The 27,037-nt window shown below is 37.6% G+C and overlaps 1 protein-coding gene across 9 annotated transcripts in view; it reads left to right on the plus strand.

Annotated features, from left to right (window-relative positions):
• KIF21A (kinesin family member 21A) overlaps window positions 1-27,037 on the plus strand; it is a 93,431-nt gene that overhangs the window by 54,923 nt on the left and 11,471 nt on the right. For 2 of the 9 annotated variants that reach the window (XM_069801862.1, XM_069801864.1), the window contains 19 exons: window positions 889-973; window positions 1,153-1,270; window positions 2,899-3,087; window positions 4,031-4,230; window positions 4,624-4,731; window positions 5,220-5,288; window positions 5,399-5,610; window positions 6,284-6,437; window positions 6,817-7,017; window positions 8,345-8,446; window positions 10,195-10,360; window positions 10,878-10,898; window positions 14,940-15,000; window positions 15,220-15,274; window positions 16,622-16,839; window positions 20,850-20,960; window positions 21,524-21,652; window positions 23,244-23,282; window positions 25,286-25,422. In XM_069801862.1, coding sequence (XP_069657963.1) covers window positions 889-973; window positions 1,153-1,270; window positions 2,899-3,087; window positions 4,031-4,230; window positions 4,624-4,731; window positions 5,220-5,288; window positions 5,399-5,610; window positions 6,284-6,437; window positions 6,817-7,017; window positions 8,345-8,446; window positions 10,195-10,360; window positions 10,878-10,898; window positions 14,940-15,000; window positions 15,220-15,274; window positions 16,622-16,839; window positions 20,850-20,960; window positions 21,524-21,652; window positions 23,244-23,282; window positions 25,286-25,422 — 2,375 coding nt within the window. The remainder of the gene's footprint in view (window positions 1-888; window positions 974-1,152; window positions 1,271-2,898; window positions 3,088-4,030; window positions 4,231-4,623; window positions 4,732-5,219; window positions 5,289-5,398; window positions 5,611-6,283; window positions 6,438-6,816; window positions 7,018-8,344; window positions 8,447-10,194; window positions 10,361-10,877; window positions 10,899-14,939; window positions 15,001-15,219; window positions 15,275-16,621; window positions 16,840-20,849; window positions 20,961-21,523; window positions 21,653-23,243; window positions 23,283-25,285; window positions 25,423-27,037) is intronic. The other 7 variants (XM_069801865.1, XM_069801871.1, XM_069801863.1 and 4 more) reach the window with 5 other exon arrangements.

Genomic DNA, 27,037 nt, shown 5'->3' on the forward strand with positions numbered 1-27,037 from the left:
ACAACTTGCAGACTGCCACTGATTTTTGAATTTTACATTTGCATGTGATGCCTCAAATGTGCACTTAAAAATGTTAAAACTTGTCCTAATGGCTCACACACCAAACCTTTAAAACAAAATCAAAAAAACCTTGCTGTAATTTGTGTAAGCCATCACTACAGTTCAGGTTGCCAAAAGAGGAAAGAATATAGAGATACTTGACTTTTAAATAAGTTTTGAGCCATAGTCTGAAAAACAGTAGCATGGAAATATACTAAAATGTAATCTTAATAGTTGGGAGAAGTTTCTTTTTGAGACAGACAGTCCTATTGCAAAAATTCAGTATTTCTCGACTCTTCTTGTTGTATCAATGCCTATTTTGAGCATTCCCTTGATGTCAAAGTAGATAACTGATCAAAAGAATAGTTATAGTATGATAAATTAGGATATTGTTTAAGGCTTATAAATTTTCAGATGATTATAAGCGCAGTAGGCTCCATTATAGTTTGAGAGTGTAGTAAAACCTGTAATATATGTTGTACCTGCACACAATGTTCTTTTTTTGCTTTATAAAAGCTATTCTGGGTACACTGCAACTTCCATATGAAATGAGTACTTCTGTAGTATATGAAGATGCGTATTCTGATTGTCCCAATTGTGCAATATGCCCTAAAAAATGTGCTAAACATTAATATTATTTTGCAAGCTAAGATTAAAAGCCATTAAACGTTATTTTATTATCTGCAGGATTTTGGAAGTTGTGTTTTACCCATGCCCAACACCTGTACCTTTGTCTAACTACACTTTGGTTTTCATCTTTATTTGGAATTGCAACTTATTGCTTTGGGGGATGGGAAGCACATGCTATTTCAGTTTGTGAATATTTTGTGTCTGTGCCTCTTCTGCTAGTGTTAAAGAGGATAACACAGATAACGAGCAGGAGAAGAGAGATGAAAAAGGCACTTCGGAGAGAGAGAATAATGAATTGGAAGCAGTAAGTATTTAGAAGTGTTTGATTTGTTCATTGTCTGTTTAAAGATTTACAAGGTTGTAGAAAGGAAATTAGGAATGAGTCAGGTGAATACTATGGCTTCACAGTGATAGTCACAAGTGTCTGGGGGATGGAAAAGTGTGGGTGTGCTTCAGCATCTTTCTATTTTGTACATTTTGCAGGAGGAAATTCAGGAAGCAAGTGATCATGAGGATGAAGATGAGGAAGATGATGAGGATGAAGATGACATGGAAGTTGTTGAAAGCTCAGATGAATCAGATTCTGATTCTGATGAAAAAGGTGATGTCAGTGCAATATTCTGTAGAATTTTACAAATCCTATCTGTCATTCCTTGGCTTTTGGTAGGCAAGATAGCATGTTGTGAACACACTGTCCATAATTCTCTGTGGATTGTGTGTCCAGCGAATTTTTTTTTTTTTTTTTTTTTGGTTATGGTGCTAAAACATGTAACAGACATCTGATCAAGTGTCCCCATACTGGCTTTAAAATTGACTGGAGGCCATCGGGTGTTTGGTAACACATTTCTTTCTTGGTTAGAATATCCAAAGTGTAAGGTTTAAGTACTGGGTTATTTTCATGTCTCAGGACTAATGACCAAGGTGATAGCTCCTGTTCAGCTAAATTGGAAATAGTGTCGTGGTTTAACCTCAGCCAGCAACTACGCACCATGCAGCTGCTCACCCCCCTCCCCCCCAGTGGGATGGGAGAGAAAATCGGGAAAAGAAGTAAAACTCGTGGGTTAATAGAACAGAAAAGAAGAAACTAATAATGATGATGATAACACTAATAAAATGACAACAGTAATGATAAAAGGATTAGAATATACAAGTGATGCACAATGCAATTGCTCACCACTTGCCAATCAACGCCCAGTTAGTCCCCAGGCGGCAATCCCTCCACTCCCACTCCCCCCAGTTTATATACTGGGCGTGATGTCACATGGTATGGAATACCCCGTTGGCCAATTTGGGTCAGCTGCCCTAGCTCTATCCTGTGCCAACTTCTTGTGCCCCTCCAGCTTTCTTGCTGGGCTTGAGAAGCTGAAAAATCCTTGACTTCAGACTAAACATTACTTAACAACAACTGAAAACATCAGTGTTATCACATTCTTCTCATACTGAACTCAAAACATAGCACTGTACCAGCTACTAGGAAGACAATTAACTCTATCCCAGCTGAAACCAGGACAAATAGGTAGAATTTAATTTTGAAACACTGAAAGTCTATCAGCCTTCCTCATTTTTGTGTAGCATGCAAGTTAGGACTGCTAGAGTCAGAGACAGCATCACCAGCAGTTCTCTCACGTGAGTTGGGCCAAATGGGCAAACCAAATCTGATGGTTCCATCTTGTTTGATAGTCACACAAACCATTAGCAGGAGTTGCAGAACCTGCGGGGAAAAAAAAAAGGGTTAGTGCTTTTTCCTTACTTCCCTTACTTTTTTTCCTCCTACTTTTCTCATTCCCTTCACCATTTCACTTCTGTGATAGAGGTCACTCAACTCTTCTCAGAAATTTGGCTGTATCTTTCTAAGAGCTAGTGAAGGGAAAGTCTCCTCTTGGAGTCTGCCAGCAGGCACATTTTCCTTTTATAACGTGCTGGGTTTATGATTGAAAGTTATTCTCCAGCCCTGAGCTGTGACTGAAGTCTCACAGCCTTTTGTATGGGGAAGGACAGATTGCTGATGTTGAGATTTAAATGTGAGTAATTACAATATATGGGCAACTGTGATCCGATGAGAGATTTTTCCCTATCTCTTTCCTAGTTCTAGAATGGAGAGTGTTTAAGGAGGAGACTTTATTGTGAATTGCAGATAATAGTTTTGATTGCTGCATTGTGCTTGGCTACTTTACTTTGTTACTTTAACAGAAGTCTTAATTTTTAATTACTGAAATCTTTTTATTTTAGAAAATTATCAAGCTGACTTGGCAAATATCACCTGTGAAATAGCCATTAAGCAGAAACTGATAGATGAACTAGAGAACAGCCAGCGAAGGTTGCAAACACTGAAAAAACAATATGAAGAGAAACTAATGATGCTACAACATAAAATTCGAGATACTCAGCTTGAAAGAGATCAGGTTCTTCAAAACTTAGGTAAGAAGTACAAAATCATTTAAATCTAGATGTTGTGTAAGATATTCAAGTTGAATTGTTTGCTACTTCCCTACCTTCCTTTTTCAAACATGATAAGAAATTGCAGAAAACAGAAATAGGTTTGTACCCATAATGCCAGTGAATCATACTTTACTCCTCGTTTCTACCAGAACTGAGAGAGATTTTTTTTAAAAAGATACTGCTACTGACAGGTATTTGATTTGATTGAATAAGCATTTTCAGTTTTCTAGGCGCTCTCATTTTAACATAGTCCTTGAGATAGTTGCTGAATAAAAAGTTCTTTCCTGCTCCTCCCTCCCCCATTTCTTTTGATTTGCTTAAAAGTAATAACTTGGATCAGTGGCCTTTCAGAGGTGTTTTACTGACTAAACTTTTTTTGAATATGTAATAGTATTGAGATGAAAAACGAACTCTGACTCAGGAAGTTCTAAACCACAAATAGTTGAACTTTGGGAGAGTACTGGAGGAAGTGTTTTGTTTGTTTGTTTCTTTTTTAAAATATACTCTATATGCTTTATAGCTATATACTTATATGCTTTTGCTGTTCCCTTATTCTTTCTTAGACCTTCCCTCTTGATCAGTGCCAGAAAAGTCATACTAAGCTGGATAGCTTTTTGGACTGTTATGACCTTGTGCACATATGCGTGAACAAGCATGTCTGTATCTGTCTTCAGGTGCTCAGATATTTGTTGTCTAGTACAAAGAAATTGGAAGGAAAGTGTTAATACTTAATCTCTTATCCAAGAACACATACTAGGTGGAAAGTTTGAAGCAGTGCAGGTGACAGTAGCTAGAGGCACATTAAATTTTTCAAAGATATTGCAGATAATGCTATCAAAGCAGAGGAAGCAGTCATTTGCTGTGGCTGGCAAAGTGAAAATATCCTGAACAAAAGCAGATTAAGAATTTCCTTTTGCTCTAGGTTCTGTAGAGACCTATTCAGAAGAAAAGGCAAAAAAAATCAAGTTGGAATATGAAAAGAAACTCCAAGCCATGAATAAAGAATTGCAGAGACTTCAAACAGCACAAAAGGAACACGCACGATTGCTTAAAAATCAGTCTCAATACGAAAAGCAACTGAAGAAACTGCAGCAGGAGGTGACAGAGATGAAGAAAACCAAGGTATATTTCAGTATATTGAAGTGTTGTTCAATGAGTGTTTACTGAAAAATGGATTGAAATCTCCTGTGCATTTATCTACCAGATAACTCTGTTCTTGCTGTCAGCTGCTCGAAAGCCTGAAAACACAAAATATATGAAGACTAGGCTATTCCTGGGGGAGAGGAGTGGCTTTTAGGTTTAATGAACAGAAATTATGGTATCAAACATGGAGAAGCTTGCACTGCTTATTAGCTGTTATTCAGCGCTGAGTGAAGATACATTAGATGGAGGAGGTAAATTGCTAAAAGCATGTAATATACTGGAAGATGGCAATTTGAAGAAACTCTGTGTGAGTGGGGGCAGGCAGCAGTAGTTCAGTGTAAACAGCTTTTCTAAGTGATGACCTCTTTACAGGTTCGCTTGATGAAACAAATGAAAGAAGAGCAGGAGAAAGCTAGAATGACTGAATCTAGAAGAAATAGAGAGATTGCACAGCTTAAAAAGGAGCAACGCAAACGAGAGGTGATTTGACAGATAAAGAACTTTCATTTGGAATAAGCATCTATCCTGATGTGCATATGCTTGTAGGCACACACCATGTGTGTATGCATTCACTGAGGCAGGCATGTACCTGTGTATTTCTGCCAGTCAAAATGCACGTAAATTGGTTTAACTTCTATGATAACTGGGTTCCTAGCTTCAGGTGATATGTGCAACAGAAAATAGAAGGCTTATTGAATATTTATGTCAGTATTGTTTTATTAGTGAATCTCACAAAACTGTTGCTACTATCTTGCTTGCATGCAAGTACTCTTTTTGATAGAGAATTGATATAGTGAAACACTTATTTTCATTCTGTACTAGAAAGAGCAAGAAACAATTGTGACTTGCCCACTTCATATCACAAGTTTTGCAAACTTGTATTAGTGTGTAAAGGTCTTTTTTTATACAATACAGTCCTTGTGGCAGATAATGGAAAAAACCTATTTGCTGCTTGTATTTTTTCACAGCATCAGCTCAAGCTTCTTGAAGCTCAGAAAAGAAATCAAGAAGTTATCTTACGTCGCAAAACTGAAGAGGTATTGTGGTAAAAGAGTAATACAACTTTGAAAATGGAATGGTATTGTATCACTGTAACTTGGGACGTGGTTTTGGGGAGAGGTAATCGTGTCTCTGCACTGTGTTTCAGGTTACAGCCCTTCGTCGGCAAGTAAGGCCTCTGTCTGATAAAGTGGCAGGAAAAGTAAGTCGAAAGCTGAGTCTGCCTGAGCATCCTATACAGGAAGCAAGTTCTAGCTCATCAGTTGAGCACGATGGTTCAAGAACAGCAGTGCAGCAGAAGATGAGAATTCCTGTTGCAAGGGTTCAAGCATTATCTGTAACTGCAACAAATGGAACAGGGTAAGGATTAAAACTGTTTAGTCCTCTCTTAAGAGAACTGAAAATTGCATGGACTTTCTAGCGGATAATCTTGTGGTGATGCATATTGCACTGGTTATTTTTCAAATTGCTGTCATGTAATGCTCATAAAATGGGTGTTTTACCATTATCAAATGGAATTTGAATTTTGTGGGTTTAAGACAGTGTGGAATAATATAAAATGGCTTTAAAGAACAAGTTGCATTAAGAAAACCCAAAATTTCAAAATGCAGTTAATCTGCCATTAGAGAAATGCCCTTGGTGGTCCAATGCCTGCAATGTTCTTAAGTACAAAGAAAAACTTGTCGGAAAACACAATTTAATGTATTGGGTTTATTGGTGATCTTCCACTGGGGTTTGAAGCAGATCCCCTTGTTAAATAGGGAACAACTCTTAGGTGGCATTCTGTTTCAATGGTGCATCATACAAGATACCACAGTGTTTGATACCTGTTTTTCAAATGCAATATATTAAAGGGTGGTAGAGTTCAGGGCTGGGTGCAGGTAACTGTCTGGTGCAATGAAAAACTGAAAGAAATTCTGCAAGAAATTTTAAGTTGTCTGTCAAAAATATTCTGGCCTGATCATTTCCACATTCAAATATGTAATTGAACTACTTTAGACTTAGATGTATGTTTCTCTTGAATTTATCACAGAAAGAAATATCAGCGGAAAGCAGTGACAAGCAGAGTTTACTCCTCAAAGGCAGCCAGGATGAAATGGCAGTTACTTGAACGCAGAGTGACTGATATCATTATGCAGAGGATGACCATTTCCAATATGGAGGCAGATATGAACAGGTTACTTACGGTGGGTGATCTACTATGCACTGTTGCCTGTATCATCTTATTAAATAAAGTGAGAGCAGTGCATTTATGTTTTCTGTAAATGAATTGCTGCGAAGGTGGCATAGGCAGTGACTTGGAATCCATTGCCATCAATGAAGATGCTCTTAACTACTCCAGTAAGCATTTGTACCATGGGATTGCTGTGCTTAGTAAGAAATAAAAAACATATTAATAGGATCATGTGCAAATATACTAATATATTCACCTGTATAACTACTTCCTGTAGAAATCACGATATGTTAGTTAAAGTATAACAAGGAAAACAAAACAAAAAGGTGTTTAAACGCCCTAAGTATTTACTAATTCCTTTTTATGTAATATTATGTCTTTGGGGAAAATAGCAACGTGAAGAACTTACAAAAAGAAGAGAAAAGCTTTCAAAGAAAAGAGAGAAGCTCATCAAGGATGGGGGTGGCAGTGAAGCAGATAGAAACGTCCAAAACATAAATGAAGAGATGGAATCACTAACTGCGAATATAGACTACATTAATGACAGCATTACTGACTGCCAAGCAAACATTATGCAAATGGAGGAAGCAAAGGTAGGTCAAATATTAATGCAAAAATGGTAAAATGGAGAAAAGAAAAAAATCCTGTGGTAGCCTTGAAAATGTTCTCATTTAGAAATTAATTTTGTTTTGGCTATATAATTATTGAATCAGAAAGTGAAAATTGGTGAAAACTTGGGTGAAGTTTGAAATGAGGAGTGTTTATACAGCTGAATTTTCAGATCTGAGTTTTAATGTCAGTGTAATGCAAGTTAAGATTGCAAAGCATTTAAATGTCAAAGCTGATGCTTTCTATTCTGCTGGCATTAAATTAATATAATTCTTGGGACTGAAGGCTAGCAGCTTGTATCTTCCTGCATCTGTTGGTATGCTTCCACTCCCTTGTATTGTTTTTGTATACTTTAAATATATTTAAATATATTTAATGTGAGAATTTATGTAAATTCTTTATATTGCATTTTAGTATATTTTCAATTATGGAACAGTGACTTTCTATAACTAAAGAGCCTTTTCAGGCCAAGTTGCTTGTTTAGGGTTATCATTTTCAAATAGTAATTTAGTAAAAAGAAATTGTCTATTACAATTGATGTAGAAATTTGAATAATACCAAAAGCAGTGAAATCCAAATCTGAAAACTCTTATAATGTGCATCATACCTTACATGATCTAGCAGGAAGAATCCACCACATAGTCTCCTAGGTCTCTTGGCACATGGGAGCATGAAGTCCGAACTGTAATACTTACCAGTATTTTTATATGGCAGTTCTTGAGTTCTCCCTCTCCCACCTTGGGCTAAGCTATGCTTTAATGCATATTATATTGCCAGCAGTTTCTACTATTTTACTCACACCAGGGCTTCTTCAATCTTGGACATCATGGTGCAAGGTTACAGGACTTTACCAGTAAAGAAATAGAGAACACAAAAGGCTTAATAATTCTTAAGGGTACCAGAGTGCTTAATACTGACTGAGAATAATTGGAAGAAAAATGAGGAAGAGACCTAGGGGGAGAAGCCTTCAAATGCATGAAGGCTGCAGAAGAAATGCATTTATTTCTGCATCCACTGTGAATAGCTTAGCTTGTGGAAAGAAGGGGTCTGAGTTTAGAGTTTGATAAGAGCTTTCTAATAGGAAAGAAACTGAAGCACTGGAAGAGACTGGGAAGGCTGCAGTGTCTGTACTGTGGGGTGTTTTAGGTATAGTTTGGAAAAGAGATCTTTCAGGCATGGTTAAGAAGTACCAAAGAGATGAACTGGGTGATACTGCAGCATCTTCACTGTTTCTGTTTTCTATGATTAGTATAATGATTTGTGAAAAATGCTTTTTTTTAAATCTGACTGTTTTTATTGTTGCACACATAGGAAGAAGGAGAGACCTTGGATGTAACAGCAGTGATTAATGCTTGCACTTTGACAGAAGCTCGGTATTTGCTTGATCACTTCCTCACGATGGGTATCAATAAGGTAATGCATTAAGTGAAATATATGTGTGCCAGGACTATGCCATGTACCAGGAGCAGAGCTGTGCTGACATAAAGACTGACTAATGTGCATTAGATAAAGCAAAGCTGGTCAACATTACTGAGTCACGCTGGTTCTTGGGGTGAAGGCCCTTGACATTCATTGTCCCCTTCAACCTGTTGCCTGTTTTTCTACTCCCAATAGAGCCTACTTCACTTTACTAATTACCTCATATTGTTCCTATAAGAGCACTAGCTTTTCATAATCAAATAAATATCTTTCTGTGTTTTTCAACAAGCTCCTACAGAATGGTCAGGATCTTTATTTAAAGACTGGTCAGCCACTTCCTTAAAAATATGAGCCTTTAAAAAATTTATTGATGCATGGCATACTTTACTCAGGCTTCTACTTTTGAGTAGAGCAATAGGGGCTTTTTCTGAAGGCCTTGGAGCAATATTTTCAAAATGAGTATTTGGCAGTTTATAACCCTGCGCACACATGTATCATATGCCCTTGCTGCTGCTTTTCTTTCTTTGGCCTTTCTTTGGAGGCCATACTCAGTGTCATTGAATCAAATAAAAGATTTCAAGGCTATTGAAATGGGCTTTCAGTCAGTCCCACTGACCAATTCTCTGTTCTTTTTTGCATTCTTGATTCATCACTATGCAGGTAGTAAAATTTTTTTTTTTTTTAAATAAAAAACATACAAAAGAAAAGAAAATCTCCACAATTACATTGGCTTCTGCAACAGAGTTAATATGAGAAAAGTGCCTCTGACTTACCCTGTTAACAATTTCTCCGTATGATAAAAAGCTCCATTACATGAAGGTTTTTCTCCTCTTTCTGATAAGTAACAATTTTCTGTAGAAAAACAGAAGGTTTCTAAAAAAAGGTGTATTTTCTTGCAGAATTGGTCATTCCTGCTGTCTGTTGTTTGTCTCCACATACAAAATGTGTTTGTTGATATGTTGTTTTAGTTCATGATAAAATCAGATTCTAATGTGTAAGTCCATAGTACTACACTTTCTCAAGTCCTAGAACTCCAAGTCCTCTGATATCCTACAAGTCTTTGAGATGATGAGTTGCATCTTCATTTTCCCCTACTGTTTCTTCTGTTTGGAAACTATTCTCTCTAAATTTCACTGGCTACATTTTCTACAACTAAAAAATTCCCACTAATCCATGGGTCTAGGGAAGTTCCCTTAGAGTGGATTCTCTCTTAAGTTGGACCATGAGATCTTTCAGCAGAAGCTGAAAGTTCACTGAGTGATACTGTAGGAAAGATTACAGTTCTAGGGCTTGGTTTTGGTTGGGTTGGGTTGTTTGGTTTTTGTTTGTTGTTGTTGTTGTTTGTTATAGAGTATCATAGATTAAAAAAAAAAAGTACTTGTGAAAAATGGAGGTGTTGATTTTTCAGATGCTTGCTACTCTTAAAGAAATGCAAAGAATCTATGAATTGTACTTGGGAGTCACATCCAGCTTAGCCACTAGATGCATATTTGCAAGGCAGAGTGAGGAACACAAGTTAAATGAATGCTTAATGAATCTCTTAACAAAAACCAACCAAACACACACACACCCCCAAACAAAAAAAATCCCTTTAGCTGACACTTGATCCTTAGGATGTGAGGGGAAGGTTACAATGTACACATTGTTTGTGTTTGTAGTTTTTAAAAAGTTTTGGCAATTCTCATTTTGTAACGAAAGATAAGTGCTTTATCACAACTCATCTTTTTCTTTGTCTCTCCTAGGGTCTCCAAGCAGCTCAGAAAGAAGCTCAGATCAAAGTTCTTGAGGGACGCCTTAAGCAGACAGAAATTACTAGTGCTACTCAAAACCAGCTGCTGTTTCATATGCTAAAAGAAAAAGCCGAGTTAAATCCTGAACTTGATGCTTTGCTGGGTCATGCTTTGCAAGGTAATTTTGTCATCTTGTATTCTGAATAGTCAGCTGCATGTCATGTTTGCCTTTCATGCATGCTGTACTGGGCATTCTAGGCTATTTCTTTTCTGAATAGATGCTGTATTTTAACGTCTTAAACTCTATTTCACAATTGATGTGCATGTATGTAATTTTTAAGTATATCCCCTCGGCAGTGATATTTAGGAAATAGAGAAGTTTTTTTATTATTGAGATTTTTTAAATTTAAATAATCTGCTTGTTATTTTTACAAAAGTCTATGCATTTACAATTTGGTATCTTTTTAACTTCTGAATGTGAAATTCTAAATAAGCATTCCTGTTCAATCATCATATGTTAGTGATTTTGAAAGTGGCATCGTATGTCTGTTACGGCATCTATTCTACTTCTCATGAGATGATATTAAGAAAAATTTAGAATACAATTGGGTACTTTTTTTTTTATTTCTTTTTATAACTGGATATGTTTTGATTGGAGTGTTGCTTTTGTTTCCTTGTTGCTGTTATTTATACAGACCTAGATAGCATATCGCTGGGTAAGTATGTTTAGCTTTCTGTGTACTGTACAGCTGCATGAGTTACTAATTCACTCCTGTTCACTAACTGGTGCATCTTAGAATTTGTGAGTGTGTGAAGTTTGCATGAACTATTCCGTAAATGTACTCATTATCATGAGCTTACAGAGCATTTCTGCCTATCTGAAACCACCCATAGCCCTCATGTTAGTTAGATTTGTCAGATGAGAAGTGAATACAGTAAGCAGAGCTGTGTTTCAAATTTATGACTTGCTGCTTATGAACCTGTAGTATGTTCAGACTACATAAAGCTATTTTGTGATGTACCACTGCTGTAGTTGTGACAAATTCTGCTATCTCTTTAGGCCTGGAAAAAAAATTAATTCTTAAGATGCAGGTCATTTTTAACCTTTTACAGGTAGCTCATTTTATAATGTAAATATTGTACAGAATGCAGATTTTACCTCACTTTTTCAACTGGGTTTAGTACTGACTTCACTGATTTTGAGGAGATGAGTCTGTTGTTGTTGCTTTTAAATGATTCCCAAATAAATTACACTTATCTTCTCCCCTCCCTTGTTCCCAGCCACAAAATTGGGTATGTTTGAAACGTGGGAAAAAATATTCCTGATGTCAGTAACAATTCTTCTTGTATTGTCTTGTGTTGCTTCTAATCCCATTATGCTGTCCTATGCTAGTCTGCATAGGCATCTGAAACATTTCAAAAGCACAAAACTGCCTGAAGGTGTATAGATCCTCATCTTTTGTAAGCTGGTGAGAACTTTGCCAGTTTCCTGATAGGTGACACCTGAAGATCTGTGTCAGGGCATCTTGCTGCATACAGCCAGTATTTATTCAGGAACCTCAATTGTTATTAATATCATAGTGTATCTAAAATAGACACTTAATGTGCGCGCATGTATGTGTGCTCACCCATGCTGGAGTGAGAGCAATGTTTCTCCAGCCAGGAAGTTAACATTGCATTTTCTTTAGCTCTGGACAGGCTTTTACCTATTAACAGCATCTGGAGCAGTGAAAAGACACTTATTAAATGCATTGAAACAGTAGCTCTATCGTCAATGTTTTTGTAGAGTATATGTCATTAAAGAAGCTTTTTTTTAACACTTTGCAAGCATGAACTGAGGCTTTTAAAACACCTAAGCTACTCAGGACTATGCTAACATTTTACAGGAAGGAAACTTCACTGCAGTTGTATCTTGGCTGAATATGCTATACTAACCTCAGTCCACACTGAAATCCAAACTTGATAGTCTGCATTTTGTAGATCACTAGCGGCTAAAACTTTTGAGCTGCAGGGAGAGCTGTAGTACAGTACTACTACTGTTGTACAGTTGTAGTTGAACAGTACTACTACTGCTGTAGTGAGGCTTTGAGGCTGGGACTGCCAGCTGGTTAGCAAGGACTGTTGGTACAGGGGCTCTCTGGTAACCTGACATGATTCCCAGGGGTGGAAGTGTGAGTGGCAGCAGATCCTGAGACCAATTTCATCAGGCTGCTTGATAGCTCAGTGGCAGTACCCAGCCAGCCCCATCTCAAGCAGAGAGGTTGCACTTCCAGGGTGCTTGTGAACCGTTCCCTTGATGCCTACTTTCAGCTCTGATATCTTCAAAAGTTCTTGGCCATTTGAATACACTTAGCTTAACTAAGTTTGGGCATTCCCCAGTGTAGTTGTGCACCTACATTCAAGCGTAGACTTAAGAAAAGGGTTCAGTCTACAGCAAAGCACATCACAGTCTTGGGTTTTGACCCTCAGAATGGGTTTTTGAATGCAAACCTGCCTTGCTTGTATGAGCCATCTGCCATTTGCTATCCCATCTGCTCTTGAGAAGAGTTAACATGACCATGAAGTTGAGTCCTGAAGCATTGATGGAGTGATTCCTTTCTAAAGGATTGTAGGAGCTGCTTTTCCTTCCCACCTCTGACATCTGGACATTCATAGATGTGACTCACAGCCATGTATATGCAGATGTTGAGAGGGCTGGTCAAATGTCACTTCCTCTGGATGAACTGTGCTGGTGTACTGCATTGTACTGGTACTGTCCAGTTGCCTCTGCATGAGGATTAAGACAAGTCATCAGAAAAGCCTTCCACTGTTCTTCAATCATTGGTTTATTAGCAGTCATCTCAGCTGCTCCTCGCAAGCTGTACTGCCTTTACTAACTTTATTGTTCCTTTCAACTCTTCTTGCTCAGGACATCTTGCAGAATCTTGCTCTTCTGCCTCTTCTCATTTCTTTTCATTGATTCTGTGTGCTGCTTTCTATCTGGGGACTTTGTGCAGTCTTCTTGTACTGAATTGTAGACAAACTGAAGAAAAATATCAATACATGTCAGGTCACATGAATGTGAGCTTACAAATAAAATCCCATCCTTTGTGGCTATCCTCCACTTTCTACTTTGTTGCCTGTAAAAGCTGTTCACAGGTTATTTGAGAAGGGGATGAAGTAACATCACCCTAATATGAATCCTATATTTAAAAAAAAAAGCATTTATTTTATTGATGCTGCTTTTGTGCCTTGCTAGAAGGAGCAGTACTCTAGACTGTCTCTTCTGCAGAAGATGTAAAATAATAATATGTATAGAAAAGGTTTAATGCGGGCTCAGATCCGGGATGGAACAAAAAAGAAAGTTCAGAGTGCTATTCCTGTGACCCGCTTTCTTAATTATCAGAGATACAACAATATTATAAAGGTTACATTGTTAAAACTAATGCAGCAGTTGAGTATCTCTGAAGTGCATTGTTGGTGTTGGTGCTAGATTGATATATGGTTTTGACTTGTTCAGGAAACATTTTTAGATGTAGCATACAAATGAAGGCAGCATTTTCCTTTTCTTCATTCCTTCTCAGAATTAAACTGGAGACTATATATCTTTCCATCCATTCTCCAAAGCATGAACTTGCACTTAAAACATATACATGGACAAACCTATTTTAATACGGGTACCAGATATATTGGTTCTTTGCATTACAAATGGTATCTGGTTTCTGGCAGAAATTAAATAAACAAACTTAAAGAATCTCTAATAGTAAAGAAGAGATGTAATGGAATGTCATTAGAAGATTATTTAACCCTTAAAATTTCATGATTATGTTAAAAAATAAGGGACTTCACTTGCAGGAATGTATTAACTATGTCCTTAAACTATGCTTAAAATGTATTATTAGAATAATGTGCAAGTTAGGGGATTTGGTTTCCCAAGAATTTGGAATTGATTGTACGTATGCCCTCAACTGGTTGTCTCAGCTTAATGTTTTGCACTGTTTGCATGCAGACATGTTAATCTGATGTTTGACAGTGTTAGTGCGTGACATGCATGCTGGTTTTGTCTTTTGTGGACAGGTTTGTGTACCCATTTTACTTCAGGAACATTTCTACTGAACAACTTCATTTTACAGTTAGCTTCAATACAATTAATCTCTTTTTAGGAAGCAGTTCTATAGTATTAAATTGTGGCATCATCCTGTTTTGAAACCTAAATGCTTATATACTAATAAAGTGCTTGCTTCTTGTCAGCCCAAATGGTGCCACTCTGTACAAGCTGAGGCTGAGCCTCAGCTTGCTAGCTACTTAAAAATATTTTTTTTTTTTCATTATAACCAGGCTGATTCTGTCTTAAAGCAAGAAGATTACATAAAAAGAGGAGGAAGAGACATCCTTACTGTCCATTGATTTTACATCCTGTCTCTTCCATGTCTTGCAGTTAATTTCCTTTGCTTTATCTTCTTTCTTCCAGATTTCCTTCTAGAATTTATTTCTGGTTTTCTGTCATCCCTGTTGCTCTGCTACAGTAGAAGACCGCATTTGGCACAATAGGCCTAGGTGTAAGATTTATTTAAATTGTATAAAAAAATTTAGTTTAGATACCAGGAAAATTCAATGGGGACTGGCTAGGAAATAGTTAAGGTACTTTGAAAACCCCCGCCTTTCGTGTGCTGTTCATCTACGTTCAACATTGTCTGAGCTGTTTTGTATAGCACTTAAAACCTGCACATCCTGTTGTAGACAGACAGACTAACATTATTCTTTTGGAAATTTTCTAGAAAATGTGGAAGATAGTACTGATGAGGATGCCCCATTGCATAGTCCTGGGACAGAAGGAAGGTGAGCAATCTTTGTTAACAGGTAACTGGATTTGGCTCTAGAAAAATTACTGTCACTTTCTCTTTCTGTAACACATCATGTATCCATTAGAAGATACCTCTGACATTGTTTTGTTCTACTTTGTCCACTATTTCAGTAGGAAGAAGAATCAAATAAGAATACACATTCTGCAAAAGTATGGCTATTTTCTTTCTAACTGTGGTGCAATTTTTCTTTTAGTTCATTATCTTCAGATCTTTTGAAGCTTTGTGGTGAAGTCAAACCCAAAAGCAAGGTAGGGTGTACAATGATGATGATAATAATTCACACTTCAACAGCACTTTTCTGGGAAATGCTCTTGCTTTGCACTAGAGATGTTAATGAACGAACACATGCAGAAGGTGAACTGATGTACCGTTCATGTGATTTGTATGCAATATGCTTTTGTGTGATACTCCGCTCTGAGAAGCAATGATAAAAATGTACTTTTTCAATATTTTGTGGTTGAATTTTTACTGTTTCAGAATGAGATATGTTCTTCCAATTACTAGCACTCCAAACTGGAGTAGATTTGTGGTTTAGTATTAGTTAGGCTGCAGTTTAATGTTAATGCCAGCAGGAACTGAGAACTTGCTTATTGTTTGTGATTTTCTTCTGTGGTCATAGAAATGTAAAGGAAGTTTGTAAAAGAAACAGAAGTTTGACCTCCAGGCTCTTAATTGCAGTTGGCATTGGAGGAATATATCTAGGCTGGCTGCAGTTTAATATTAATGGCAGTGGGAACTGGAAACACGCACGCTGATTGTGATTTTGCTTCTGTGCTCACAGGAGCATAAACCAAGTTTGCACAGTAAATAGAAGCTTAGCCTCCACTCTTCTAACTGCACTTGGCTTTGGAGGAATATACCTAGGTTGGCTGTTACATTATTGGTTGCATTCATTGGTGTGCAGCTCTTTGGGCAGGTAAACTGAGTGAGTTTGGTCTGAAAATGTTGGCATAAAATAAGTGTCATTTTTGTAATGGCTCTATTGAGACAGGACCTTGTCTTCCCCAGTGGCCTTTCTTTCCCTGAGGAATAGATCTTAATTTCACAGCATCGTTACACCTAACATGTATGATCACTTTTTTAAGAATGACTATGTTGCACAAAGCTCAGCTCCTTTGTGAGGTTTTGTGTTGTTTTCAAATTGTTGAAATGCTGAACAAATCTTAATTCATGTTGGCCTAAACTACTTTAAGTGACATAAACTAAGAAAGAAGCAGAGCTTTTGTATCAGAAGGAGCATCAGTGTAAGAATTCACACTTTGCTTTATTCCTCTCTGCTTTATAACATTTCATCTGGATAAACCTTAGGAGAGTAATATTGTACTCCTGTAGTACTGACAGGGCCTTGTAGTTGGTTGAAAGGATATCAATGGAAACCAGTTGCCAAATCACTGTCTCATGCTGTTGAATTTGACTTGCCTCCTCTGAAACATTGCCAAAGAGTAGAGATGAGCTCCCTGAATTAGTTTCCAGAGGTAGTTGCTAAGTGAATTGAGGTGGATGCTAATTATGAGTTAATGATAAGCTTAATTGTAGCACTATTGACACATACCATGAAATGTTTAAGTCGCAACTTGGTTTTTATTTGTCTCCAGGCCCGCCGGAGGACCACTACTCAGATGGAATTGCTATATGCAGACAGCAGTGATTTAGTCTCTGACATTAGTGCTGCAGACTCTACTTTGGCTGGTCCTCTTGCATCAGTTGCAGAAACCCAAGAAAGTGGGATGGCTGCTGACACAAATGATACTTCTGCTAGGGACAGAGAGTTTATTCCCCCACCATCTGGCTTACCTTCTAAGATAGGCAGCATGTAAGTTTGGCCATGCTGTACTAATTATCCTTTGCTTTTAAAAAATGCATGTTGCCAATTTCTTGTAATCTATTATTTTAACTTTACAAAGGAGGTTGATATACTTGAAGCTTACTAAATAATACTGACAAAGCTCCTCCTCCTTTTCTACCATCACCAGTCTAGAAAGTATAAATGCACAGTTGTAAGTAACGTGTTTCTTACGGAAGATATAAGTTCTGTTAAGTTGCTTTGTCGTAGTAAAATTATTGTAGCCTTGTTTCTAAGTAGTGGGAAAAATCCATCTAGTAGCTTGGATACTTTGCTGTCTTAGTGCTATGGGAAATGCACATTCTAGGGAGGTAATGACAATCTACTTAGAACAGCAGAGAGATTAAAAAAAAACCCAAACAAACCCCCAACCCCAAGACTTTATATAATGCAGCAATAGTGTCTGTAAATGGTCCTCACTATTAGGTAAAATGTTTCTATGAGTCATCTTGTGTGGATCATACTTAAAATGAAGACTATACAATAATAGAGCATGCAGGTGTAAAGTTGAAAGAAACATGTTGGATATTATGAATCCTCAAAAATTCTTTCTATTTGCAGGTTGCACTTACCTGCAGAACAGTTTTACTAATTGAAAATATTACTTGATGCCAAATAGAACAAAAATATTATTTTTGTCTTTTTACTTTGGGGCCAGCAGGTGTCTCTCACATGCACTCCTTTTTTCACTTGCTCTTGCTGTTCTCTTTATATTTACCAATATCACTGTTGGTTATTAGCCATTCACTGCTAGAGACCCTTTTCTTGGCTTTTAGGTACTAGCTCCTATGTTGCACAAACTCATGCGTAAACTGAATGTGCTTGCTGCATTCAGTGATATGGAAAAACTGTGTCCCATAGCTATCTTCCTGTTACAGATTCTGGAATTAAGCATCTTTCACTATCCATCTGTCCTATTTGCATAATATTTTTACAGCAGTCTCCATCTAATGTACATTTGCAATTTGTATTATTTTTACTGTGTATTTCTAGCATGTGCTTGAGGTGGCAATCATGAACAGTAAAACACTGCTGACAGCAATTATTAACCATGCTGATGGCTTCAGTGCATTTTACAAGTAGAATCTGCTTGGAAAGAATGCTCTTGAGGGTGAGGATAGGTGAAGAAACCCACTTGTTTCAGCAGTTAGTGTGAGATCACTAGAGACTTTTGAAGCTTCAAGATTTAAAACGTCAAGTGTTATGACCTGGCATCCAAGACTCAGGTAATACTAACTTTTGCCTCACTCCATCTTCTAGAATGTATCCGTTTGTGAAAGTGAGCCAGCAATGAGGCAAAACAGGATTTTCCAAAAACTGCATTCTGTGAACATATGCATTGTCAGTAAAACAATTCAATCAGCAGTAGGCCTCACATATATTTTGGGTTGTTATGATCATGTTTTAGCAGATAAGTGATCAAAAATTCCCACAATCAGTGTGCAGTGACTTCTTCACTGTAATTGAGATGCTTTTTCAAAACTAGAACTCAGTATACTTTATACGGTATTGCTGGTTTTGCTGGTCACTGGTCATTGTTGAAGAAAGGTGGTCTGTGTGAGCCATCTGGCCTTCCTATGTGAGCCTGTGGTGCCATCATGTCTCTTGTAATAAAATACTTTCTTCTGGAGCAGACTGTGGTCTTGTCTGCAATAAACATTGTCTCCTTTGTGCCGCTTACTTAAGTGACAGTTAGGGATGTAGAAGCAGTTAACAGTGATCCAAAATACGCATTCTCAAAGTGACAGAAATATATGCTTAGGTGCAAATCTAGGCATCTGCATATGTACAAACTGCGCCACTCTGGAAACCCCTCAGTTTTCTCAGATCTGTGGTGATTCAGAGAGGCACCTAAATGCACATGGGCAAGAGTTAGTTTGGTTGGAATTCTGTTTACAAAGATGGCTAGTGCTGTTGTCCTTTGATATGCTCAGCTCGTCTACAGCAGCCTCTTCGGAGTAGAGTGGTCTCCTGTAAGTTTTGTGCCAGCTCTGTTCAGATGTCTGATATCCTGGGAAATCTAAAAGGGTGCTGGAAACCTGTAATTAGGTGTGTGTCTTGCTCCTTTTCATTCAACTCATTGACATCATGAACCTGTCTTTTACATCTATGCTTAGGAATTTCATTCCAGCAAGACTGCTGCATTCTTATAATACCTGCATTTCCAGACTTTCAAAAAGAATTCATAATATGATCATGCTCTTGCACATCTTCAGAAGAAGGTGTACACTGGAGTCAAAGATGGAAGACTCAAGGTGCATATAGAGAGTGAGCAAGAGGGAGCTGTCTCCATGTCTGCATATGTAGGACACTGGTGTGAGGCAGAGGAGCTTGGGTTCCAGTTTCTGGTGTGGTTTATTTAATCTAGTAGCTGCACAGTAGACACATAGACAACCATGGCAGTGGAGGCTAAGCCGTTCATCATCCTTGCTGAAAGATCTAGCTATCAGGCTGATCATAGGACGTGCCTTGTGACCCCAGGACTTTTGCATTCCTAAATGCATACTGGTCCAGCATAGAGAGGGAGGGAGTGTGTCCTATTCCACCTCTTTTTATGTGCTTTGTAGAGGTAAGGGAGCCTTGCAGAGAAATGTGTGCTCTGGCCTTGAGGAGGGAATTGAACCCACCTTTTCCCCTTCTTTTTTATGTACTTTAACTGCTAGGCTTTTGTGCAAAACCAGACAAGTTATCACTTGTCCTTTTTGTGTCTCTTGAAGACCCTGGGGGGAGCTCTAGGGTCTGCAAGCAACTCTTGGCACTAGGTCCTACAGGCAGGACCTTCACCTTCCAATTAGGGCTTGTGTTCATTGTGCAGATGATCACTTGAGACAGTCAGTCTCAGCTACTTGAGTCAAGTAGCTGTTCTTGGTTGTGCTGCCCTTGTTAAATCACGTTATTCTGCATGCCAATCCCAAGGTGGATTTTATATAGCACAGACTTCTTCTCAAGGGAAACTGGTACAGCTTTCCTCAAGTAGAGAAGTTGCAGTTATGCAGATCCAAATCCTGTAGAGCTCTGAGACCAGATGCTAGTAACTGTGTCAGGCAGGTGGCCTGCCAACTGAACTTTACTTAATAAAGTTGTGTGGCACAAAAGCATTTTCAGAATCTGCTTTCTTTCTTTTAGTGAGCATTTCTGGTCATAGAAACAACTTTTTAAAAAGGATAAAACAAAGCAAATATTGCTTTTCTGATTGCCCAGCTAATGAGAAACAGGAGTTCAGAAGAGTGGACACCATCCAGATTCCTTTCTTTTTTTATCTGACTGTGGTGAAATGATGACATTCGGGTGTCAGCATTAATATTGCACTCTTGATCGTATTGCTATTTTTAATGGGGAGTAAAAGGTTGGGAGAAAGACCACAGTGACTGTGAACTGGAATTATTTCAGAGGAAGAACTAGAGAGACAAAGGAGGGATGGAAAGCAAGGCAGAAGGGAAAGGGGGACAAAAAGAAGCAATGTTATAATAGCCAGGCTGTCAGTGGGAAATGCTTTTTCTCACTTCCTAATTTTGAATTTGATATTGAAACATGAATATGTTAATGCAAAGTTTAATTCATATGTAAGAGTCATCATGGTTTCTCTGTTCTTCATGTCTGTAAGTGGTCTATTGTAGATGAAAGTTGTGGAATCTGAAATTTTAGATCTCAGACCTTCCATCTTCTCTGTGGTCTTAATTTGAGATGTATACTCCACTGTGTTTCTTTTAGTCAGTCTCTTTTATTATTGAATTAGTAGATCTCCTTTGCATATTCAGTATCTGGCTCTTTATATGATGATGAACTGTGAAAGTTAATAAACTTGGTGTATTTTAGTATAAAAATGTGAGAACAAATTTAGAGTCCATAGATTCAAGAGAGACAATACTAGATTAAGCACATTCTGAAATTTGAAATCTGAGTGGGAGAATGACAGCTAATGTAAGAAAAGCAAGTTTGTAAAGCACCTTAAAGTAAGGTAATGATTGCTCTTGCTTTAGTTCTAGACAGCCATCTCTGTCAGAGAAGAAGATACCTGAGCCTTCACCTTTAGCGAAGAGAAAAGCCTATGAGAAAACAATGGAAAAGACAAAGGCAAAAGAACAAAAACTGTAAGATTCTTTTAAATTTATTTTCTCTGACATAATTTAAACCTTGGGTATATTTTCTTGAAATATAAATCTGTATTTTTCTATTTCTGTAATTCTACGATGTTTTTTATTGTTGGCAGTGAAATTATTCACTGCTCAACTTCTGTGTATGGTTTTTTTTTTTTCCAGAGTATTTTTCTGTATGAAATAACTCAGGAGCAGAGCCCTGACTACATGTCCTCTGGAGCATTTTCAAATGACTTTTTTTTTTTTTTTTTTTTTTATGGAAGTCATCAATTTCTCTAAGAAACTGCAGTTTTACAAGAATTTCTTCGGTTTATTTATGTGTGTTTTCTGCCTGGAGCTTTCACTGTTAGCACATAAACTTTGAACATCGTGCTACCTTGCACTCTGCAGCAGTTTGTAGTCTTAAATTTATTGCCTTCTCTGGAAAATACCTATAGCTAGCATTATAATTTTGTTTATTCGCTTAAGAAGAGAGCATCTAACATTTGAGGCATGTTGCATTTAACTTCTCTAACCATTCATAACCTGTTAAAGAAGATGTTCTTTTTTTCTTGTAGCTCAGATTCTGGAGCCCCAGAGGCTAGTCTGTCACCTCCTACTTCCCCACCAAGCCGGCCCCGTAATGAAATGAATGTTTTTAGTCGTCTTACTGTTTCTCAGGGAAACACATCAGTTCAGCAGGATAAGTAAGTCACAGAGGGAAGCCTCAGCCCCCAACCAGGGAACTGCAAAGTGCACTCAAGTTATCAGTGTAGTACTATCTGTTAGATATTTTGCCCTTCTCCTGCAAGACAAGAGGAGACATTTCTTGTGGTTTTTGTGTAGTTTTCAAACAAAATATTTTAAACTTCCATGGAACCATTGTAAAAATTCAAGAAAAGCAATTTCCTGCTGAACCTTGTTTCCTGTTTTCTAGGTTATGTCTGGTATTTGTAGTTTTAAACCCAAAGTAGAAAAGAACAGTAGAATTCTTAGATGTATGTGTATTTGTGTGTGCGTTTACACTTGAAAGTAGGATTTAGCTGATAATTTAGGAAATAGAGCTTTTGACAGTTATTCGGTTACTCTTCTCAGAATGCTGTCACAACAGCACCCTGGAGGATGGGATATTGAAATGGCTAGAACAGAGTTGTTTAGAGATTATATAAATTATTGAACAGACTGACTTTAGGAGGTGATCTGGAGAAGCAGATGATACTCATACCTTCTTTAGGAGGAGTAGAGCTCAGTTTCCTCGCATGTTAGGCATCTGTTAGGAGCCTTACACCAAATCACAGTGGAGTTGACTTGAGCAAAATCTTTGCGGGTTTCAGTACCAGTACTAGGGCCATGCAGCGCTTATGAACTGCAATTCAAACTTAGAATAAAGTTTAGTTCTGACTGTAGCAAGGCAAGAAATTGCTGTTGTCTGTTTACACTAATGCTTTTTCTAAAACTTTGGTTTTTTTCAGTGGTCTAGAGTCACCACATACCAAGCAGTAGCTTGCAAGGCTTTCAGTAGTTTAACTGTGCTTGTAACTTCTTTATCTTAGCTGTGTTATCTTTATCTTATTGCTAACTCCCACCTAATCCTTTTCATTTTCTCTGGACTGACTTTGAAGTCAAATTGAAACTGCTGAATCTGTTTGGTTTGAGTTAAAAATGAAGGACATCTTAAGACATACTGCAAATGTTCATGTCTGGGGGGGATTTTTCTTGTGTGTGTGTTCTTGTTTTTTATTTTTAAACACTTTTGAAAGTGAGAGGTGAAGGATTTTCAACTTAGGATTGTTTGCAAATTGCTGTTCTTATTTCAGTGGGGTATCAATAAGCTTAATATTTATATTTTTATGCTTAACATTTTACATGTTTCTTCTACACTTAACAGGCATTGATGGTCAGAAACTTTTTTCCTTTTGATATTTTCAACAAGCACTATGTTATGGAGGTTAAATTATACATCCATCGTCTCCTTTTACTTTGTTGCCTTTACTTCTATAAGAAAATGTTGGGGAAATAAATGGCTCAGCTGGTGTTACTCAGCTTCTTGGGCTGAGACAGTCTAGCAGTGTAACTTTACTGCTGAGAGTGCTGTTTTAAGATTATAATTCTGCTTCCTCCCCTAGCGCCGTGTTATCACGGGTTTAAGGTATACCCTGAGCAATGCTGCATACTGTATGTGGATTTGCATTGCTTTTCTGAATTGGCCATGCTGTTGTGTGTTCTTCTCATATGGAGGCTTTACTTTGCTGATACCTATATTCTTTCTCCTCACAATTCCACCACTGTTGATTGTAGGTCTGATGAAAGTGATTCCTCTCTGTCGGAGGTACACAGGTACTCTCTCTTTCTCTTTTCTGTTTTCTTGGCATCTCTCACTGAAGTTATTCCAGTTCTTCGGAAATTTCATTTTGCTGCATGAATTTTCCTGATACTTGTGTACTGTATCTCTTTTGCCTTTGCCAGAAGCATAAAAATCTGAAATTTTGGTCAAGCATGTCTCCCCCTCCCCTTTTTTAGGGTGTTCTTTATCGTTGTCGAGCATGTCAGGTTTTTTCTTTTTAAATGAAATATGGTATAAACCTTTCTTTAGACATATTCTTTCTCTCTTTTGTTCTCTTTAAAAAAAGAGGAGCAGACATTTTCTTAGGTTTTATATGCTTATCTCTGTTTTTCTTGTTCAGTTGTATGCTTTGGTCACTAAAAATTAAATCCCAGTGTAAATAAAAATGAGTAGGTTTTTTATTATATCTTTCTCACAGAACACACGATGGCTTAAGAGATGAAAGAAATGTCCCCACTCATGCTCCTGAGCTGTGGCTTAGGATTTTGGTACTCAGTGAAAAATTAGTTTATTAAGAGAAGGGCAGTCAAAGGGCTAATAATACTATGATGGTGGTTTTGTTTGGTCATTGTAGCAGTTGTAGCATTTTTTTGTCTGTAGATTTCAGAGCACTGCACGTAGGTAGATAAATAGCTCCGGGACAATTATTTTACATGGCTTGTCAGGGGAATGAGTGGGTGAGAACAACAGTAGGAATAACTCAGTTTAGAGGCAGCATGATCCACTGGGGAGTACTACAGAGAAAACCATATTAGTTTTGTGTGGTGTTAGAAAACAAAACCATGGAGACCTAAATTAAAAATAATAAAGTAAATTGTTCCTGTATTCTTGAAAACATAAGAAGGTGCAGACAAAGGTGAATGCCTTTCCAAAATGATGAAGTTAATGTCAAACAATTTAAGGCAATATCAATCATGTTAGTAAAATCTATAAAAGGGTTGTGAAGGAGTACTGAATTATATGAATGAAGATGTCCTGAGCAGTAAAAGTGTATAAAATAGTAATTTCTAGGACTGTACTAAGTAAACAAGCTAATTGTAGCAAAGTTAGATAATATCAGGAAGGACTTTTTCCTTCCTGTAGCAAGCTTCTGGGTCATGTTATGGAATTTTTACATTTGGCTTAGTTCCTTTTTCTCATAGTTATGTGTGTAATACCAGGAAGAGCATGACAGTGAGTCTTACCTGCAAGCTGGTCAGGTCACAGCATTGTGTTTCATGTTTGTGGGCATTACCTTGAGGCTTTTCTACACCACAGAAATCAATGGGGTCCATGTGTGTGTGCAGTTGTGTGCATGGGCTTTTAGACTGCTAAATAATTTTTATTCGGTGATGAACTGTGATTTCCCCCCCCAGCCCCCCCCCGCCCCGGGTGAGTTAGTCTTTTGGTACCACCACAGAACTAGCTACAAATCCCCAGGAAGATTGCTGTGGCATATCTGTACTCCAACCATACTCCCTTTTAGCTATTTGAGTACAAGTGTGGCATTGGGTACGGGGTGCAGTAGGAACCTTCCTCAGGCACACAAATTAGCAGCAGTTCTCCAAGCCTGCCTGTAGAAGGCAGTTGATGTGAAATGCCTGCTGAGTTTGGAATTGGCAGTGTACATTACATCTACTCCATTTTTCAGATGTGATACTTAGATTAAGATGTCTTTTATGCAATTTGCAGTCTTAAGGTTGATCCTAGGCATTCAGGAGCTTTAAGCATCCTGGTTCTTTCAGCATTACACAGACTTTCGCATATGCACAACATTCAGCATCTTGTCCTTTTTTCATTTGTTTGGTTTTACATGTGATTTCCTTTAACTGATAGTCCAGAGTTGGCACTTGCTGAAGCTAAATAGTAAAAATCCTCACATAGTTTATGAAAGGTATTCAACTGTTCTGCCCTCACATGTAAGAAAATTAGATTAACCTTTTTCCTTACATTTAAGTAAATTAATTTTATCTGTGTCTATTAGTATGTCCATCTCACGTTCTCTTCTTTCCTTTAGGGGGATAATTAACCCATTCCCTGCTTCAAAATGTATCCGATCATCCCCGCTTCAGTGTATCTATACAGCTGAAGGACATACCAAGGCTGTGCTTTGTGTTGATGCAACTGATGACCTTCTCTTCACTGGATCTAAAGGTTGGGCAAGCTCCATGCATCTGTGCTGCCTACAGAGGCTGCTTTGACAACTTGTGGTATTGTGAAATTCTCAGTTTGTGCTTAGTACTGTAAACACAGTGGAAAATTGTGAGGATCCATTTTGCAACATAAGCTGAAGAAGGATTTACAGTAATTATCTACACGTTTTTAATTCCAATGTGTACTATTTGGCTGTTTATTTGTAGTGGAAAAAGTAACTATCAAGAATAACACTAATATTTGTTGAGTGATATGATGGAACCAATCATGGTAACATGTGCATACATGGTGTGCAATGCAAACTAATAGCCTCAGAGTAGGTGTAGAGGTGGGAATTAGCACGTCTTTGGCTGTGCTGCCTACAGAGGTTGAATAGTCTCCATGCCATAGTTGGTTCTTCGAGTAGAGCTAAGGACATTTTCTGCTTCCCCTGTGGGTCTTGTTGCTTGTGCCTTATGGGCATAAGAATTGTATGGCTGTTGTGGAAGAGGCCAGATTTTTAGTAGTCACTAAATTCCTTACTGGATGGTGCAGTCAGTCTATGAACTCTTCAAGCTTGTAGAAGCAGTGTTTTGGAAGAAAACATTTTCCTCCTGTCTTTGGTGTGACTTTCCATTGTAATCACTTAGTTTGGCTTGAAGATAACATAACCAGATCTCAGTGGTTATTTTTCATGAACACCCTTTTTAATATTGCTCAAAAGTGATTTTGGTGTGTTTTTTCTCTGGGCCTTTTCCTATACGGCACTTATGGTAAAGGACTTGCTATATTTTTAGTTCTGCAGCTGAAACTGTGGCAGACTTTTTTTTTTTTTCTCCAAAATAAAACTTGTGTGATAATCTGGGGTTTTTTTTGTTTTGTTTTGGTTTTTTTTCCTTCAAGTATCAAATCTAAGGTGAACTAGAGTGGTGGCTGGGAAGACATTAACACCTACTGACAGGGAGACTCTCCTTTCCACTAGTTCACATAACAAATAGACTCTGAAATTTCAGGGCATCCTTTTTTCCCCCCTATGTTAACATAGAGATAACTCCATCAGATGCAGGTCTTCTACTGCTAATATTCAGGTATGGTTTCTGTGGTTATTCTGCTAGCTGGCTGTTAAAAATACAGAGACACACTTTTACAGTGAATTGGCAAACTTTCATCTTATAAGTTTAAGCCAATGTTTCAGCATTTGTGCAAGTGTATGCAAATGCAAAAAAGGACATATATATAGTTTTTGTAAACATTGCTTAGTTGATTTGTATTGAGATTTTTTTGATTTAGTGGCTATGTGGGGAAAAAAGACTTTTTGGATTTTTTTATTTTACATCTAGATTTGTGTTCTAAAGGTGGGGTTTTGGTGGGTTTTTTTTTGTTTGTTTTGGTTTTGGTTTTTTTTAACATATGGACGCTTGTAGATGTAAATATTTGCTCTTTCTTGTCATATGCTACATTCCCATACTTATGGAAGAATTTTTCCTCTGTATATATTTGGAGGGGAAAAGTTTACGAAGTACACGTGTACTCAAGAGTGTACACAGTTGTTTGTTTAAATAAGGTTAAATCTTTTGGAAATTGTTGCTGAAGCAGAAAGTCTCAGCTCACTGACATCACGTAACACTAGCAGCGA

Source organism: Haliaeetus albicilla, chromosome 14, assembly GCF_947461875.1.
Source record: "Haliaeetus albicilla chromosome 14, bHalAlb1.1, whole genome shotgun sequence".
Lineage (NCBI taxonomy): Eukaryota > Metazoa > Chordata > Aves > Accipitriformes > Accipitridae > Haliaeetus > Haliaeetus albicilla.